This window comes from Acanthopagrus latus, chromosome 20 (assembly GCF_904848185.1).
Source record: "Acanthopagrus latus isolate v.2019 chromosome 20, fAcaLat1.1, whole genome shotgun sequence".
In the NCBI taxonomy this organism is placed as follows: Eukaryota; Metazoa; Chordata; class Actinopteri; order Spariformes; family Sparidae; genus Acanthopagrus; species Acanthopagrus latus.
Genome location: NC_051058.1, coordinates 12,362,682 through 12,381,625, shown reverse-complemented (window position 1 = coordinate 12,381,625; position 18,944 = coordinate 12,362,682). Strand labels below are relative to the sequence as shown.

The 18,944-nt window shown below is 42.6% G+C and overlaps 2 protein-coding genes across 4 annotated transcripts in view; both read left to right on the top strand.

The window, feature by feature from the left end:
• The first annotated feature begins 3,422 nt into the window (after positions 1-3,422).
• On the top strand, positions 3,423-10,161 carry LOC119010401 (glycylpeptide N-tetradecanoyltransferase 2-like). Of its 2 annotated transcripts, XM_037082526.1 has the most exons (12): positions 3,423-3,503; positions 3,605-3,713; positions 3,943-4,087; positions 4,673-4,800; positions 4,890-4,981; positions 7,044-7,160; positions 7,305-7,475; positions 8,186-8,294; positions 8,432-8,602; positions 8,734-8,901; positions 8,989-9,126; positions 9,597-10,161. In XM_037082526.1, the coding sequence occupies exons 1-12, from the start codon at positions 3,484-3,486 to the stop codon at positions 9,618-9,620; spliced, it is 1,392 nt and encodes a 463-aa protein (XP_036938421.1). In that variant the 5' UTR covers positions 3,423-3,483; the 3' UTR covers positions 9,621-10,161. The 2 variants fall into 2 exon arrangements, with proteins under 2 accessions (XP_036938421.1, XP_036938422.1); XM_037082527.1 differs by lacking the exons at positions 3,423-3,503; positions 3,605-3,713; positions 3,943-4,087 and adding an exon at positions 4,508-4,585.
• A 926-nt stretch (positions 10,162-11,087) lies between these two features.
• The window catches only part of svild (supervillin d), a 43,151-nt gene continuing 35,294 nt past the window's right edge, over positions 11,088-18,944 (top strand). The window contains exons 1-2 of one of the 2 annotated variants that reach the window (XM_037080729.1): positions 11,088-11,480; positions 13,513-13,623. The gene's annotated coding sequence lies outside the window, so the exon portion shown is untranslated. The remainder of the gene's footprint in view (positions 11,481-13,512; positions 13,624-18,944) is intronic. The other variant, XM_037080728.1, reaches the window with a different exon arrangement.

The window sequence follows — 18,944 nt, the reverse complement described above, 5'->3', positions numbered from 1 at the left end:
CCATCTACAGGCCTCGGTCTGAAAACACGACGTGTCATTTTCATTGTGAGCATTTCAGGAATGAGGTGAAGATTCATCTCAAACAATGACATAACATAAAAAGGGAGTTGAACATAATGCATCAAAGGAACCACCAAATAACCCGCTGTTTGTCTCATTTGGCCCAACACAACTCAACCCAATCGCCAGAAGAAATGCTGGCAGTGAACCTTTTTCTGCAATTCTACATCGGAAGTCTACATGACTTTACGACAACAAAAGGTGCGAAACATCTTGTTTTTGCTGGATTAAAAAAAAAAAAGAAGCCTGTTTCAAAGTCACCAGAAATCACAACTGACACTGAGATTTCCACAGCTTGAAATGTCAGTGTTCAGTTTCAGGAGGTCTCCTTGCAAAAAGAAAAGAACACCTGGTTTGGTTGCCGCAAACATGGCTGGAGATGTTCCCACTTTCTGTCAAAAATATCTTGCTTTAGTCTCCACTTACAGACTGAAGAGGTTCCAACTTACTATCAAAAATATTTTGATGCCAAACACGCGGCTGGCGATGTTAGGAGGTCTAGTGAAAATCAACCGGAAATATCTACTTGTTTCAAAAATGTTGGCTGGAGCTGTGATCACTGCCTTCTCGCCTGTAACTCCACCATCATCCCCTCCCACCTCCTGATGATCACGAGCATGAAATACACGACAATCAATTGAAGATCATGTGACCTTCATGCGTATACATTTATTCCCGCGTATGCTGTGGACCCCAGCAGCTCCACTGACGTGACCACGATATTTAATTTGATGCCAGCGTCAGGGGCATGACATTAAAATGGGCTGAAATCACCGAGAGATTAAAATTGAATCTCTCACCTTCTCGACAAAATGGGTGAATTATTTTCCATCTTATATTTTCCATGATAAACCGGAATGACTCCTTCGGGGAGCACCGGCGCAGTCAGGAGATTAAATTTTAATGGCCTTTGGGGGATATCGAGTCTTTTCCGGAATGGGGGGAAACAAAAAAAAAAAACAGAAATGGCACACAGCTAAAACAAAATGCTAGACAGAGTTAGACGTAGACATGCGGTGTGCGAGACGCTGCCCACCAGGGACGTGTTGCGTGCTGTTACATTTGCCCTCCGTCCTCCGCCCTCACAGCCGCCCCCAGGGTGTGCAGCAGAGCCGACGGAGTCACCAGATCGGCCATCTTGGTGCTCTCTCTCTGGCACAAGAGTGGAGAAAGAGCACTGACCACGAGTAATTAAGACAACGGGGGAGGAAACGCGCTCCTCTGGCCTGTCTTGCGCTCTGCCACTTCGCATCATCGGTTGTTTGAGGGCTTGGCCAAGTGGTGCACAATTTCCACCACTTCGCCCTGAGTGGTGACAGGTGTTAGCAGCATCCTTCTCTTACTGGCATCTCGGCTTTTGAGTTGCAGGATAATACCACCGCAGAGCCATGAAATGAAGACAAAAATAGCTCCAGGCTTCACTTTATAGATGCAACTTCTTTTTACATGTACATTTCACTCAAAAAAAACATTCAGATCAAAGGACTGAATGGTTAGACAGCTGCGTCAGACGCGGGGCTCGGGCCTCGCGAGGATGCTGGAGAGATTGTGAGGCCCCTTGAGGCGAATTTGTGATTTGTTATATCTGAGCTATGTAAATAAACGGACATGCCTCCTTCCCAGATGAATCCAGGCAGCGCGCAGCAGACTCCGCAGAGACTACAGCAAACCTCCCACTGGGTAAACAAAGGAGAACGTGCAACGTGAAGAGACGCCACAATTATAATTAGCAGCAGCGGCTAGAATGATCAGGAGGGTGAGGCTTAGTGCTGAGTTGGCAGACAACAATCAGCTGATCTACTGCCAGAACTTAAGTTTTCCTCAGACGTCACGCTCGGTGGGGGAGGGAGGGTGACGCTCATCAACATAAACGCAAGGGAGTCTGGCAAAGAGTTTTCCTTTCACCACTTCCTGATCGATCAACAACTGAGAGGATGGTGATAAACTAGAGGGGGCAGTGGGTTGAATGTTGGCGAAAAACAACATATTTGATGATCCATTAGCTAAAGTTAGCACCGAACCACTTCCTAGTTAACATGATTACATCCACTGCCCCTTCAGTTCCAGGTTTGAACAAATGTGTTGAAGATGTGCGTTGATCTTTCTCCTGTCACATCGTGTTAAACCATCAAACAATAATGTTAGCTGTTGTCGGAAGACGGTATCAGACAGGATACGACTGACGTCCTTCTGGATTTTTACAATCCATGAACGTTTTTTGTTGCTGATCAGTCAGGAGAAATGATAACAGTTTGTCAGAATTCCTATGTTTAAAGGACTTGCAACCTAAAACACAACAGTGCCACATCTAGGCTTCCAATAACTGATTTTTTCTTAAGTCATTGATTGATTTTATTTTATTTTAACAAATCTCCATTGGAGGAATTTAAATCCAGTAAAATTAGCGCAGTTTAATTTCACAAATAAAATAAAATTGGACTACCTCTCTCATTAACAAACAGATAGAGTACATACAGTACCTCACCCACCTTCACTGACCTCCCCTCCTCCCCTGATCATTTTCGCGGAGTCTCTAACTGTTTTCACAGCAGAAATGCTGATCTGCTGAGTACAGTGGCTCAGTTAGATATAGGCACATTTGATCAGATAAAGGATGAACGTCTGATTGCAGGTCTGTGTTAGAGCCTCGACATTTGTGTTTTATCTTGGTTTACACCACTTACTATTTGTTTTTACAATCTTTAATGAAACAGTGATGTGTTGTTCATTAAAGGCTGTTAAGTCTTAATTACTATTCTGGTAAGAAGCCAATCTTGGGGGGAAAAAAAAGCCTAAATATGGTGAACAATTTCTTTTAGTCTCTGATACATTACTTTCATTAATTATGAAAGCCATGTTGCTTTGCTGTTTTTTGAATTGCTACTTGAATGTTTGTTTGTTTTTCCTTACCATCTATATTATATATAATTGATATATGAAATAATAAACAACACAAGAATCCATTGTGTGAATTCATCCTCAGCAACTTAACAACTTAACGTTGCAGTAAGTCTCGTATGATCACACTGCTGAGCTGGTGTGAACATCATGCACATTATAACGAACACTGTGATCATCAAGTCCACAAGAGATAGAATTGCTGAATTTTAAATAGAGGACTGTATGGGAACTTTGCAATTAGGCAACCTCAGCCAATTAAATGTGCTCCCTGGATCAAGCTGCTGCACTCTTTAATCTGCCGCAGCGCTCCATCCGGCAGCTTCCTGACATATGAAGACCGTGAGAAGTATATTTAATTGTTGGCATTGTACCGAGTTATCGGTCGGCTGGGTGGGAGTTGGGTTGGGTAACTGAGGCGGTCACTGTCCTCCCCTCGCTGCTCTCCAAGATAAGAGCTGAAAAACCACAAATGTGTCAGAAAACACCCCAGTTGGCACCTCAGTGTCGAGGACTTGCACAGCTATGAATGATTCAGACTCCTGGTAAGTTGTGACAGTATTTTCAGTTCTCTGGTAAAAGATTCATTCAGCAAAACTGACTTGTGCAATAAAGAGGAACGTCAGGGCTTGGAAATGTCTTTTAGTGATAAGAAGCCGGCAGAGGACGCGAGTGGCAGTCTGAAAAGGAGCAAAAAGAAGCAAAAGAGGGAGGATGCTTGGAGACCAGAGGGTCCCAGGGACCCAATTGCCATGGTTTGTTTCTTTGACATGTAGGTGTGCTTGTGTGCAACAATGTGAACGCTCACAAACCTGTCCGGTGTTGTGTGTACTGAATGCAAATCAGGATACACGTATATGTGTCTGTTGAGGCTGCAGGGATCGTGCTGACTCATGCTGCTTGTCTGACCGTCAAACTTCGATTCTCTCTGTAAAGATCATATAGTCACTTGTCCTTGGCCTGTATTGTCTTGTCCTGTTGTAGCTTAAATCACTTCCAGAAAGCAAACAGCAGGAGATCCAGAGAGCCCTCCACCTCTTCTCCTTGGGCCCAAGTCTGCCCAAAACCCTGCAGCAGGCCAAAAAATACACCTATCGTTTCTGGGAAACACAGCCCGTCCCCAGACTGGGTAAGAAATCTTTCTTCCTCCAGTAATTATGTTCTGGTAAACTCTAAAAACCTAATCTAGTTGAACAAGTATGAATAAGGAGAAGTGTGTAAAACATTATAGAGCAACCACAATTTTACACTTTGAAGTGTGCTATCAAGTTTTATGGAGACCTGTAAATGTATGTAAGAAATGTAGTATAAAGCCTTATGTGGCTCTAGAGGAAGCTGCATGTAATCTGGTTAAGTTGCACTGTGGGTAATGTGGGCACCAGATTTTAAAACACAGTCAACTCCCATTTAACTCCTGTAACACCATAAGACCCATTATGGACAATTTAAAAGCAAATTATCAAAATCGATACCGCAGAACCAGGCCTACATTACCCACAATGCAACCTAGCCACCGAGTGACATCATTGGAGGCAGTCTATCACAAACATGTACATGCAGCTTCCTCTGGACCCACAAAAGGCTGTAAACTGCCTTTTCATATTTGCATTAGTACTCCCCAAGACCTGTAAACACACTTTGACATGTAAAATTGGTGAAGTCAGCCTTTAAATACTTCCTTTAAGTATAATTACACGTGTTATTCAAAATGCAGATGGTGCAGGTGACAGTGCGGTGACTCACGGCCCAATAGTAGCGGGTGAAAACAGCGTCCGTAAGGAGCCCTTCTCTCTACCTCAAGGTTTCTCCTGGGACACTCTGGATCTGAGCAGCCCTACAGTGGTGAGTTACTGGCTGTAATTTGCTGTATGCGTCATATTCAGGAAAAACTGACTCAAATCCTCGCAATGCTTTACCGTCCACTGTTTCAGCTGAGAGAGCTGTGCACTCTGCTAAATGAGAACTACATGGAGGAGGATGACAACACAATCAGATTTGACTTCTCTCTGGAGTATCTGCAATGGTAAGCTTCCAGCAGATGCAATTTAGTCACTTTTGATTACTTTAGTGTCTATGAGCAAATCTTTTTTTAATAAACGTTTTGCACAGGATTCGTTTCAGTTCTGTACTACAGTTAGGGATGTATACCAAAGTACTTTTTGGTACCAGCTCCTAATTGGGTCGGTACCAGGATACCATTAAGTTTCTGGACAAATGGTACTGTTTTTGTTTTGTTTTGTTTGTTTTACTTTTTTTCTATGATTTTTTTTTTTTTTCGGTTTGTGATATGGATGTTTTTTTTAAAGTCTACCCAACTGTAATGACAACAAACTTAAAAACAAACTCCGTGACTTGACGTCGCAGAAACAAACCGGGTGCCCCTGCCATGGTGCTGCAGTCTTTAGCGTTAGCCGGGCTGCTAACTTTACTTTGTTATAGCAATCAAACACACTGCACTCCTTTAGCTTCATACTATGTGCGCGCTCCAAGTGTTTGGTGATGTTGCTTACCCCGAATTTCCACTGGATACTGTCCGCTGCGTTACGGCTCCGATCCGGTTTTGCTCCGCCGTCCGCCATCCGGTCACCCCCAGCGGTCGCATTTTGAGTCAGCCACGGCGCAGTATGGTAGGCAGCGGGCGTCGCGAGGCCGAGGAGTTTCAGCGATAATCACATGATCACTCACGACCGCAGTTATAGGTATGTGTTATAAAAACAACAACAGGAACTGTTCCTGACCGAAGGCTTGGCAGCGGAGCTTGTGTTTGTCTCTTTTTTGAGAGTTGTGTGCTGGTGCCAACACCGAGTGTTTTAATTTGAAAAGAAACCGGATGTTATGTGGTTATGTCGGTGCTTGACTTCCTGCCTCTCGGTGCTAAATTCAGCTGAATTGCTGCGTTGTGAGAGCTACACGCAATTGCTCTGTTGTTGGTTGTAAAAAATAAGTATGATAATACATCAGTGCCTATATTCTGTCCCAGCTACAGAACAACAGAATAGATGGTGGTTGCGTTTCATTTTTTACCGACAACATGCCGGCTGTGGTTCGTGTTAGCTTGTGTGTGTGTGACAGCTGTACGAAATTAATGAAAAACAGTATAATATGGGACCTTTAAACCTTGAACACAGCAGAAGCACATTTGAGCCTCCAATGCACCCGGAGCGTGACATCAGAGTCTCTGATTGGCTGTGACTTTGACATTTTTCTCCATTCACCATTTGACCCTTACCAAGCAATGAACACTAGCTAATCAGAGGGACTGAGGCAGTCTGGACAGGCATCAGATGGTTAGCTTAGCTGAGCTTAGCTTCAGCGTTTAGCCGTCCAAAGTCCGAAGTTACAAGTCCAGTACATGTCTTTTTTTCGTACGTATTAAACAGACAGCACAAAAATTGTTAATGAGTGAGCTTTGGAGGTAGTTTTACGCTGTTAAGTGGTTGGACAGAGGTAGTTCTTTCCCCTTTTTTCCAGTGTTTGTGCAAGCTAAGCTAGCTTTCTGCTGTTTATTAGCCTTATTCGTGATGGAGAAACGTAAGAGAAGCATCAGTCGTCTCCAACTCTCTGCAAGAATGCTATTAAGCATAATTCCCCAAATTTTTCAAACTATTCCTTTTACACCCATACAGTTTTGCACAGTCACACCTTCAAGTTCCTTGGTGCAGCTTCCATATACAGTATTTCCTTTAGCCTTTCAGTTACACTAAAGCCGTTAAGGCAGTTAAGACTCTCAGCAGGATAGCGTCATTTTCCCCACTTGACTCTTCATCTTGACCAGCAAACAGACTGTACCAGTTACCAACAGGATACTCCAGTGTCTTTACCGCTGCCATTTATTCCCTGCGATCTGCAGAAATGGTATCCCCACCTCCAGGGCACACTTACTTCAAAACATGATAACATTTACTTTGAAAGGAATAATTAACATTAGCAATCACAGGTCTCTGCCCTTGAGGTTAAAAAATGCTGTGTGTTCATTCAGCCTCTCAAGCTCAGTTCTTTTACAGGAACTTGTCCTTAATCAGAGCTTATTGAGCTACTTTTATTCAGGGTCCTATTGCAGAAAATGTCTTTTCTCTCATCTTAAGGGCTTTACAACCTCCTAAGTGGCTGGCCCAGTGGCACTGTGGTGTGCGAGTAGACGCCAATAACAAGTTAGTCGGCTTCATCGCTGCCATTCCCGCAGATGTCCGCATATACGAGACGTGAGTAGCTCATAAATGTATGCAACGATAACGCATTCATGTGCAATCCGATGAGTAGTATCGGTATTCACAGCGCTTGCCAGCAGAACTGTAGCCATTTTCCTCCGAATGTGTCAAAGCAAATGTTCAAAATGTGCTCTGCAGGGAGAAGCGGATGGTTCAGGTCAAATTCCTGTGTGTTCATAAGAAGCTGCGCCTCAAGCGGATGACTCCAGTTCTGATCCGGGAGCTCGCCAGACGGGTCAACCAGCAGGGCCTCCGCCAGGCTGTCTACACAGCTGGCGTAGTTCTGCCCACACCACTCAGCTCCTGCAGGTAGTAGCTGCTACACGGGGTTGATTCACGCTTGATTTGAAGTAAAGCCGCAGTTTCCACTTTTAAAGTCCTTGGAAGAATATTTTCTCACTGCACTTCCTGATATGAAGGGTCTGGTTTTGACTTGTGCACGTGATTCGCCCAAAGTCACAAGAGATTTGGCAGATTCCGTTTTTTGTGTGGCCTTTGTCGTTTTAGTTATTTGTCTGAAGCAACAAAGACACCTCTGAATAAAGATGACTTAACTCTGAGTACCAATAACATTGTCACACATAACTGTCCACTGTTAATTAGAGCTGCAAACAATTAACTGATTAAGCTATAAGAGGAGAACTACGGTGCTTTTTCATTTCCATATTGTTTAATATAGGTAATTTAGCATGTAAAAGATCTTGAAAGCTAAAAAGGTCAAAGTCCACACCAACAGCAGTTCCCCCCTTGGCATATTAATTAACATTAAACATAAATATTAGTTGCAGCCCTATTGCCAATAAAATCTGATCAAAATACACCCACCCAGTAATAATAAAGGAGATAAGCTCAGTTTTTGAGGGCTAAACTCTTAATAAATTATACAAATTGTAGTTTTTGGTCCTAATGTTTGTGTATGTGTGATATTTCTTGGGGGGGATTCCAGTGAGCTTCAGTAAAGGTGCCCTATGCATCAAATCTTGTCCTTAGAAAATAAATGATCTCTTTTCTACTTTAAGTTCGTGGACCCGTCCTCTGAATCTCCGAAAGCTGAAGGAGGTGAGCTACCCGGGTCTGAGACAGGACATGAATCTGCAGAGAGCTGTCAAGTTCAACCGTCTCCCTAAGGTTAGTTTGTGCTGCCACCTAGAGGCGAAAACCTACTAGAGTCTGACGTTGGCCTCAAAGACATGTTGCACATCAGGAGATTATAGTTATGTGTCCTTAAAGTGCTAACGGACAATGTTTTTCCCCTTTCCTCCAAGGTGACAAAGACACCGGGTCTGCGGCCTATGACTAAAGAAGACGTTGCAGGGATACACTCTCTGCTCCAAGCAAACCTCCTCAAGTTCCACCTCAGCCCCATCTTGTCCTTGCAGGAAGTAGAGCACTGGCTGCTGCCGAAGGAGAATGTGATTGACACCTACGTTGTGCAGGTCAATTTCAGCCTTTCTGTTTTTAGTTTGTTTGGAGGGGGAAGAGCTTTCCTCGCCAGTTTCTGAAAAACTTAATCTCACATGATGCTGCAGGAGTTAAGAACTGAGTCACCTCCCCTCCTCACACACAGGGTGATGATGGCACGCTGACAGACGTGGTGAGCTTCTATAGCGTCTCCTACAAGGTGCTGAATCACGCGGTCCACACCAGCCTGAGAGCAGCCCATCTGCTTTACATTGCCTCTGCTGCCGCAAACTTGATGGACCTCATGGAGGACACGCTGGTCCTGGCTAAATCTGTGAGTTCATTTAAAGAGTGCACAAATGGATTAAACTTTAAATGTAAAATAAAGTTGGTTTAATGTTCTTTTTTTCCACCCTGACAGAAAGGTTTTGACATCATCTCTGCTCTCGATGTGATGGATAACAAGAGTTTCCTGGAGAAGCTCAAGTTCAGCATCAGTAACTCGAGCCTTCATTACTACCTGTACAACTGGATGTGTCCTAATATGAGCCCAGACAAGGTACTGAACACTGTCCATCCGTAAGAACACGTCACTCATTCTGTGCCCTCGACACCACCCTCCTCTGCTGACGACATGTAATGTCACAATATTGATATGTTTCAAAAAAAGACATGTCATTCTGCTATTACAGTATAATGAACTTGGGAAAACTCTGATATACTGAATCAGTTTGTTTAGTTCTTTGGTGGAGTTACCCTTTAAGAGTAATAAGGGAAAATTACCTTCGACACCAGAAATCCTTTGAAAAATATATATTTGAAAACAGTTTTAGATCCAGATGATTTCAGCTGGGATGAGGATAGTTGAAGTAGCTAAAATTGACAGTTTGTTCTTGGTTCATGATGTTGTACACTGCCTGCTATAAGGCTGGTGGAAATTATGTTATTTAAGCTAAAGAAAAAAATCTGTCTGATTGTTTCATAGTTGTCGTTTATCAGTAATTCATAGTTATAGATTTGTCTTTACAGGTGGGCTTGGTGTTACCCAACTAACCTGCCACTGAAGAAGGAAGAGGACAGACTGGCGATTATGAAAGGACCAGAGTAACCACAAAGACATCAAACTCTCCTCTGGATGTCACTTGTTTACTTGGTTCAGTGACTCTGAGGCACAATAGATTGTTCTTAAAATAATGGCGTGTGTGTTTTTGTGTGCATGTGTGTGTGTGTGAGAGAGAGACATGACATGACACATACAGTTGCATTACAAGTGTATTTTAGTTGATTAGACGACTAGATCATTAATCATTCTCACCTATGCACATGTAAGAACACATACAACCTCATACATGCACACACAATGTATGTGGGCATGCAGAAGATACATTATTTCAGGCAGCAAGCATGTTTCTATAGTTTTAACTCCTTGAAGTCCGTCCGTAAACAAAGCTACTGTTTAGGAAACAAGGCTAAATAACAATTTGCCATCATGCTAATATATAAGTCATCTATTACAGTTCAAGAAAATATGTTATTTTGTCATTTTATTCACTTTTGTCATGAGGAAGATTAAACGCTGCCACTGAGAATTTCACTCCAGAGTCATTTGCTTGTTACTGACTGAACCAGTCTCATTGTGTTTTATCAGACAGTCAAATTGCAGCATTTCAGTACATTTGTTTCCCTTTTGTGTGTAGACCATGCAACAGGTACAGATCACCACTACAAGGCAAACTAATTAGTGTAGAACAGCTTACGAAACATGAGGTACATTCATTGTCTAAATATGAGCAGCAGGGGGCGCTGTAACCTCAACATTACCTTTTTATTGTGACCGGCACGCTGCAGATGCACTGTATATGTGGACATCACCTGGTTCTCTTCTTACTGTTACCCCACTACAACTCCAATATGTCAGTGACATGTGTACTTTAAATCTGCAAAGGCCAGTGGCAGAGGTACTTGGACTTCACTTGAGTATTTCCGATTACTTTTAATTACTATAAGTCAGAGACAAATATTCTACTTCTTACTCCTCTACATTTATCATTTGAGAATTTTAATTTAATATAAGAAATTAAACAAAAATGTACGATATTTACGCAGTAATTAATAACAGAACGCGTTACTACTACTACTACTACTACTACTACTACTACTACTAATAATAATAATAATAATAATAATAATAATAATAATAATAATAATAATAATAATGATAACAACCGAAGTGAAGCCCTTGTGAAAAAGTAGTGTAATCAGTAATACATCACTCTACGTTGACAGTAATTTGGTAAAGTGATATATTACTTTAAAATTAAGGTAACTAGTAATATGCAATACATCACAACTTGAAAGTAACTTGCCCAGCACTGTTAAAATGTAATCTGTTACTGTACACTCGCACGCAGTCATGATTTAGGGTTTCACTATCTTAGAAAGGGGGCGTTTACCAGATACACATGAACGCACCACGGCGCTGAGTCTGGACCAATCAGAAGCGAGAAGGCATTTTAAGTTTGAAGTTACCGGACCTGCTGGCGAGTAGTTCACTGCCGCTTCTGCATCCTGCACGGGCAGCACGGAGCCGTGTCTCCCTCCCCAGTCTCGGTGGAGGATGAGCAAAGGAAGCCAGACTACCTTTTAAAGTAGACTAAGCGTTGACTTATTTCTTATATTATTTTTTTTCTTCTCTTTCATTCTCGTAGAGGACTTTCCCCTGTCGGTTAAACGTACGTTAGTCCCAGTGACGTGCTGCGGTTAGCATTGTCACGAACTTTCCAAAACACAGCGTTAACGTTAGCTAAGAAACGTTCTGTTCTGTGTCGTTTCGTCGTTTTTACGTTTGAGGAGCAGTCTCCGTGGATGTTGTGTGTGCGGACGTGCTGAGCAGACCTCCGTAAAGGATTTCAGGTATGTACTGTACAGCAGAAGCTGACTGCTCGTGTCATAACTATGTAATGAGCGTGTTGCTGCAGTGAGGCAACGGCATAAACCGTAAACTTCCTCTGAACGAGTTATTGTGTGTAAGGGAAATGGTCTTACGTGACCGTCGATACACAGTGTTAACACATCAAGGGTATGACTCTCAACAGCTGTCATTGCGTTAGTCAGTCAAGTTTCCTGTCTTAATCATTAGCCTAGTTCTCACGTTGACACTGGAGGAAATCGGGCTTTAACCCCCCTGTTTAATCTTACGTGCTGTTTTTGTTAAAGGCTTGTGCCTGTGCAAGAAGTGCACATCCCGAGAAAACAACACTCGATGCCCTAATTGAATGAAGGCATGTTTTGTTAAGGCAGGTCCCTGTGTGACATATCAAGTGACAGCACGTCCAAAGCCAGCTGGTTTCATCCTTTCACCCGCCGTCTTGCTTTGGGAAATTGGTCAGCTGAGACTCGTCGAGCCCCCCTTTGCAAACAGTGACAGAGGGCAGTGAGGGCTGGGGCTGTGCTCTGCAAAAAACACCTGTGAAAACAAAGTGATAAGAAAGTATGTGAGAGCTGACTTGGACTCACTGTCAAGACGTGCCTACGCTTTTCTTTAAGTCTGCTTTGGTGAATTTTACAGTAATGCCACTGCAGGCTAGGTTATGCCAGTCGGCACACAAAAGTTGAGAATCAAAGTCATGTTTATCTGGAATGGCTATGTAAATACTTGATCACAGCTTGGGTAATGAGACTTTGGTTTTCCTTTGACATAGGGTGGCTGTGCTCTCTGTGAGGCGTAGCCTGTGTTTACTCGGTGTGCATTTCTTTCAGCAGTAATTTCCCCATGGTTTTAACTGGGGTCTGGCTCCCATCTCTCATCACAGGGCTGTGTATTCAGATGTTTATGTTGACAGTAATGTAATAATGGGGAGAAATGATAGATAACCTGAAGTTCATTACTCTGTATCCTCAAAACTGCATAAGAATAAATGTTTACAAAGTACGTCTCTGCAAAACCACAGATAAGTTGTAACTCTACGTTTCTTTAGGTTCCGTTACTTATTTCTCTTGCCACTACACTCTGGTTAAGGTTAGGCACATTTGATTAGGTTCAGGAAAACATTAAGTTAATCTTAAAATACCTGTTTTGGACACATGACTAAAAATGCCCAGAGGTCTTGTTAAAAACAAGGACTTGCTTGTTTTGTTGCCACTAACACGGCTGGAGATGGAGAGGCCAAAATTCCCATCAAAAATATATTTTTTTTGTCCGATAAACACAGCTGAAAATTGTCCTGCAGTCACCTTAAAATTGTCCGGTGGTGACACTCTTACATATGTTGAAATGCTGTGGTTTCGCCTTAAAAAAAAAAAAAAAAGACACAGTAGTTTCAGTAACTCCACCACCGCCCCTCTCTATCTTTTGGCATGAAAGTCCAGTAATGAACATGTAATGTTAATATGATATGACACATTATGGTATGTTAATATAGCCTGAGACACAAATGTAACACATTAACCGTTCGCTTGGCTGTTGTCCTGCAATGATTTAACTTAACTTCCGTCTTCAAAAAAAAGCTATAATTACTTTTCATTTCAAGTGTAGCTGTAGAAGGAAACGCATAGAAGCTTCATATCCAAGGGCTATGGTATTCCAGGCTTGCCACACTGTAATTTTCCGATTGTGCTGCATCTCGACGGCCTGTGTCACAACAGGTTTCCCAAGACTTCCTCAGCCAGCTGGTGTTGAGCAAGGCAGAAAATAAAAGCAAACTGATGCATGCCTTGATAAGATGTACTCCGTGTATTATGTGTCATTGCACTAAGCAGGACAGCACATGTTCATGTTTCTCTTTAACTCATGAATAAAACAGCATGCTGCATTGTGTTACTGTTGTTTTGAAGGGAAATGACAGAAAGTTTATTGACAAAATCAGCAAAGCGAGTGATATACCCGGAGCAGAATGCGTCCCAGTAGAGGAGTGGCTCAAGTCATGCTTTTTTTTTTAACTCCCAGATGTAATCCTGCTGTTCTTTACCTTCCTCTTCTTTGGACCATGTAATGACCCCAAACAAAGAGACAGACGCTCCATTGTTGCTGAGGAGAAGTAGGCGTTATGTGGTTGTGGTAAGTGTGTTATCATTCACCTGAACGCCTCGTGTCAGTTGGGCTGACGGCGTTCCATCACTGTTCCAGGGATCATGTTACTCAATACTGGCGAGAAGGCTTAAAGAGGTTAGATAAGTACTGAGGGATCCTGCTGCAGAGACTTGTCTGGTTCTGCGCTGGAACACCATTTCTTTTTCTCCAGAATAAGTTGTCATGAGTGCAACTGTGGATCAAGTTTCAAAGCCTGAATCAGTAATATTGCAAGAGAGCTATAGCAAGTGATGCAAGGGCCTGAATCACATCCCTCTGGCCTGTTATCTCAATTGATTATGCTTTTCAGAGCAGTTTGAGATGAAGAAGTAAGAGCTTAAGTGGAAGAGAAATGCACACTCATAAATGATGAGTGATGTTGACTGCCTCCGCTGGGCATAAGCTGTGCAACTAAAGCATCACCCTGTCGTTTTTGGCTTCTGTCAGAATCGTCCCTCCTTTTAAGGCATCAGATCAGTCAATTGTCTCTCTTTGGGCTTTGGGCTTGTCCTGCTGCGGTTTGGCCAGCCTTCTGTCATGAATGTAGGAGGTTTTTATTCAGTGAGTGTACATCCAACTGAGTGTTGCTTAACTGGAGGTAATGGAGAGGATGTTAAAATAAAACAAAATAAATGTATTGTTAAATCAGCTTTGTGATGGTTTAGTTTAGCAAAGATTTGCTTTATATCCATTTTGGACCTGCAATTTCATAGCTTTTCAACATTCTTTTGAGAGGAACGTCCTCTTATTGAAACGTCAGTTGAAACGTCTCATATCGGAACTTTTCCTCTGATACATTTCTGTTGAGCGAGTCAAGGAGTGAGACAATCGTTTTTGTGTCCCTTTTAATTTAAAAAATACTCAGGAATGAACAACATTTTGGCCTTATGTAAAAGCTCGACTTAAGATTTGAAAGATGCATTATACAAAGTAGGAAAAGCATTGATATATTCTCCTAAGTTTTGCTTCACACGGTCAGCAAGGTGGTAGTATCTTCAATTTAACTCTTACCAGTCCCCAGTATGTGTTACATTAAAGTAACACGTTGCAGCTGAACTGATAAAATTGGCTGCAAAAGTCGGCTACAAGATCCACCCACTAAGGTCTGAACTGTCCTCCCTGCTCAGCTCTCAGCAGTGTCTGATGTCAGCCACACAGCCAAGAAAGTCTGCAGTACAAATATTTACATGAAGCAGAAAGGATGTGACAAAGTGAGCAATAGGAACTCCATGGGGAAGAGTGCGAGGGGTTGCCCTCAGGGTAATCTCCACTAAGACATATTTATAAACCTAGCTAGCAGTTAGAGTGGACCGCTTCCAGCTTCATCACCAAGACGCTAACTGTATTTGGTCAGCAACTGCACAGCCGAGGCCCACTTCAATGACGTCTTTAACCAGGGTAATATTTGCATGGCACATAAACATGTGGTTATACTTCAGACTTTCATTTGATTTGTGCACCCATAATAGTTTCCATGCGCAGGGGAAGCACAAGGCCTCTCTCCGTACTACATTTTACTTTGTTTTAGCTCAGTGCCAGAGCTGAATTTCATCTGACACCATCATTAACAGAGAACAAAGCTTCAGAATGAAATATGAAGAGTGTTTTGAATCTGTGTTCAAAACAGTTCAGTTTAGGGTCAGCGTCCACCATCGTTTTATTGCCATTGTGCCCATATGCGTGACATATGTTGTCATTAAACATCCATTGATAAAACATGCATAAACAGATGTATCTTTGTAAGCAATGTGTACAGATATAGTCAAAGTATTGTGTTTTAGCACAGTAATGTTTTAATGCAAACTAAAAAAAGCAGGGTGTAAGGAGAGAGATCAGATAATGCTGCCCTTGCTCAGCTTATTCTTAGGCAGTAAACTATGTTTAGTCTGTAAATGTCATCTTGACAGGAATTGAGGAAGCAGTTGTATTTCAACGCTGATTTTATGTAAATTTCTGTTAAGGAGAGAAGTTAGTTGATTATTCACATCAAAGGGGGAATTTCCAACATTAACTACAAAAAAAGTCATTTACCATCAATTGAACAAACCATAAAAAAGCTGACATTTATGTTAGCTTAGGGTGCACTCACACTAGGCCATCTGTAAGGTGCCTAAGCGCGTTTGACCCCCAAATTCCACTTTCTTTGATTTGTGTACTGTGTACTCAAGCACAGTACAGTTTCTTGGCCCTGGCACGGTTGGAAGAGGTGTGCTTCGGAGCGGTACGGTTGCTCATTTGTGAGCACAAGCATGGGTGTGCAACATGGACACGAAGCATAGTCAGGTGTATTACGCCACCTGGCAAAATCAAGAAATCCAGGAATGCGAGTAGACCGTCAATGACCAAAATGACTTTAAATAAGCCACAAAAAAGTCAGTAACATTTGTCATGTTCTCCATGTTGGTCTCCATTGCGCTGCGATGGCACCACTACATGATGATGTATGTAATAAAGGTAACGGTGCTCCAGAGCAATGTGATTAAAGGCTATTAGGGGACTGAGGAAGTGGGACAAGCGTGCTTTGGCACTATACGGAGCAACTGGGCAAAGTGGCCCCTTAGCTTAGCATAAAGACTGAAAACAGGAGAAAAGAGCTAACCTGGCTCTGTCCAAAGTTAACAAAATTTGCCTCCCTGACTCTAAAGCTGAATTATTATAACATGTTCTAACTTGTTTGTATAATGCCTACAAAAACTGAAGCTTAAAAGCAATGATTTGGGTTGTGTACTGGACAATTTCTTTGCCAGAAACGGTAATTAGATGGTTGCTTGCACATAGCTTGAAAAACTTTGGCTTTGTACAGATTAAACTAACAAGATAATGTAATGTTGATTGAGCTTAATAGGTGCTTGTTGGTAGATTTTGTTGCTAGGTGCTTCCTAAGCAGCAGCTAGTATGTAGCTACATACTTACTGTACAGACATGTGAGTGGTATTGATCTTCTCATTGGATATTTGCAAGACAGCAAATATACTTATTTTCATTTACATTAAACTATCCCATTAAGCACGATCCATATTGTTTTCTGCTCTTGTATACTTTAAATTAATTTCAGGGCACCTCATGGACCAACACGTTTGTTTTTCCTTCTGAAAGCATTTTAGACATTTTCATATTGATATTAATGGCACACATTAATTCCAATGGCCCCATCAGCTTCAGTAATTCTTGCCATAGTGATCTGCCATTTCTACTTAAAAGAGTTTAGTCGGCATTAAATGGTTAGTACTACTACTGTTAATACATCTCTCAGCCATAACCCATCCCCCCTGCAGCATAAGAGACCCCTCCACCCCCTGCTCAGTAGCATTCCAGCTGGCCAGATGGTGTCTGCTCTGTACAGCGGACACCACTGAGCCGAGAGAGAGAAACCCCACTAGCAGGATTCTCCGGATGAGACATTCCACCCCACTGATCTCTGCCCCGCACCCCCACCCCGCCCTGCTCATGTTGTTACCCTCTCTCTCCCTCTCTGTTCAGTCTGGTCTGTATCTTACAGACAGCCATTCTGGGGATGAAAGTCCATGTTGATAAGTTGTTGACAAGCAGAAAAAATCGCATTAGATGGTTTCTGAGGAGAGACAGCTTGGCTGTTACTCTAGCGAACTGTGACTAAAAATGTTGTTTGTTTGGCACATAGAACTAGTTGGAGTTGGGTGCTTATGATACATGCAAGTCATACAGTACCACACTTACAACATGTATGTCAATTGGAAAACATCCATGTGAAGTTACAACACGAGAGGAAAAAAAACAGCATAATTACTCTGAGTGAAAAACAAGATGAGGTCATGCATTTTTTTAATTATATTTTCCAAGCAGTCCTTTGTCAAATGTCCTCCTCATTGGCAGTTTTTAAATTTAGCTTTATTGTACGTGTATGCTATCTGTGTTTGTAGTAGGAAGTGGCTTTAGGAACTAGTCAAATAACTGCTGGAAGCAAACATGGAAAAAATATTCAAATAAAACTTCACTGAGTGACCTAGTTCACATTTTAAATATTTGAAACAGCATTCAGCAAAGTGTACTGATGAATGCCTTGCTCAATTTGCACATTTTTCACTCTCTGCATCAAAAGTTGGCCAATCTATTGCACTTGAAGTGTTGCTGGAGTGAGGTAATGCTTCTCACATGTCAGGGTGCAATCGGTGTGAAGGTAGGTGCTTTAACCGTAGCTACTACATTACATCTGTCCAATAAAAAAAATAAAAAAAAAAAAAACTGTGTGGGTGTTTGTTTCTGGCCCACATTAACTCACAGATATCCCACGGTGTGTGATGTGTATGTGAGAGTTTGCATGCATACGATCCCCTAGTGAGATAAAGGCCCATAAACCCCACCCTTCCCGCTCGACACTCCAGCTTCCATGATTGCAGCCTTGCTGGAGAGCCAGTGTGTATTTCTGTCGGGCCTGTTTTTGTGATTCTTCAGTCAGCGTGTCCACTTGCATTACACAGTGTGTGTTTCTGTGTGAATTTGCTTTTTTGCTTTCCCATACGTCACATTTAATGGCTCCTTTGAATGCAGCAAACAGAGAGCCGGAAGGCTTGGACAAAGAACCAGCCTTTTAAAAAAAAAAAAAAAAAAAAGTAAAGAGAGGAAAAAAGAGGGGAAAACACAGACGCTGCTCTCTGTTAAACCTCACAGCCATGTTGAGTTTGAGTGGCATATGCTGTTGTCTCCCTTGAGGATGGTTTCAAGGAGGGGAAGCAGCACACTTTCTTTGCCCGGTGACAATGGCGGCTCCGCCCCAAGCCGGCCAGTACAGTTTTTACAGTGTCAGTTACTCAGCCAAAGCAGAGTGCAGGCATGAGTACCCACGGGGTTGTTATGTCAACTGCCTTTCGGGTGACTGGCTGCAGTCAGCAGGACTTCTGGTAAAAGGGATTTGAGGGAGTTTGTGTCTGTGTGAGAAATAGAGGGGAGAGAGGGAGGGGTGGATTAGGTTCAGGCCCTGATTTTGCCCCATCCTCCTCCTCCTCCTCCTCCTCCTCCTCCTCCTCCTCCTCCTTTGCAGCAGATCTTATCCTCCCTCCACCCTCGTACCACCAGACTGGGGCCCCTTGGCACCCTGGAGACACATGCCCCACAAAGCCATCACATCCACCCCCACAAAAGCCCATTCTCTCCTCTCAGCCCTTTCCATCTTCTTTCCTCTTTCCCCCTGCTCTCTTGACCTCAGCAGTTCTCTTCATTCTCCTCTTTTGATCTTTCTTCCCTTTTTTGTATCCACCGTGTCCACACGGCATATTCCTCTTCCTCCTTCCTCTGCTTTTCTTTCCTCTGTCGCTTCATCCCCTTCTCTCTCC

Excerpts from the sequence above, each read along its gene's own strand:
- LOC119010401 (XM_037082526.1), top strand. The coding sequence starts at position 3,484 with ATGAATGATTCAGACTCCTG. Across the intron at positions 4,088-4,672 it reads ACAGCCCGTCCCCAGACTGG|ATGGTGCAGGTGACAGTGCG; the intron begins GTAAGAAATCTT and ends TTCAAAATGCAG. Across the intron at positions 7,161-7,304 it reads GATGTCCGCATATACGAGAC|GGAGAAGCGGATGGTTCAGG; the intron begins GTGAGTAGCTCA and ends TGTGCTCTGCAG.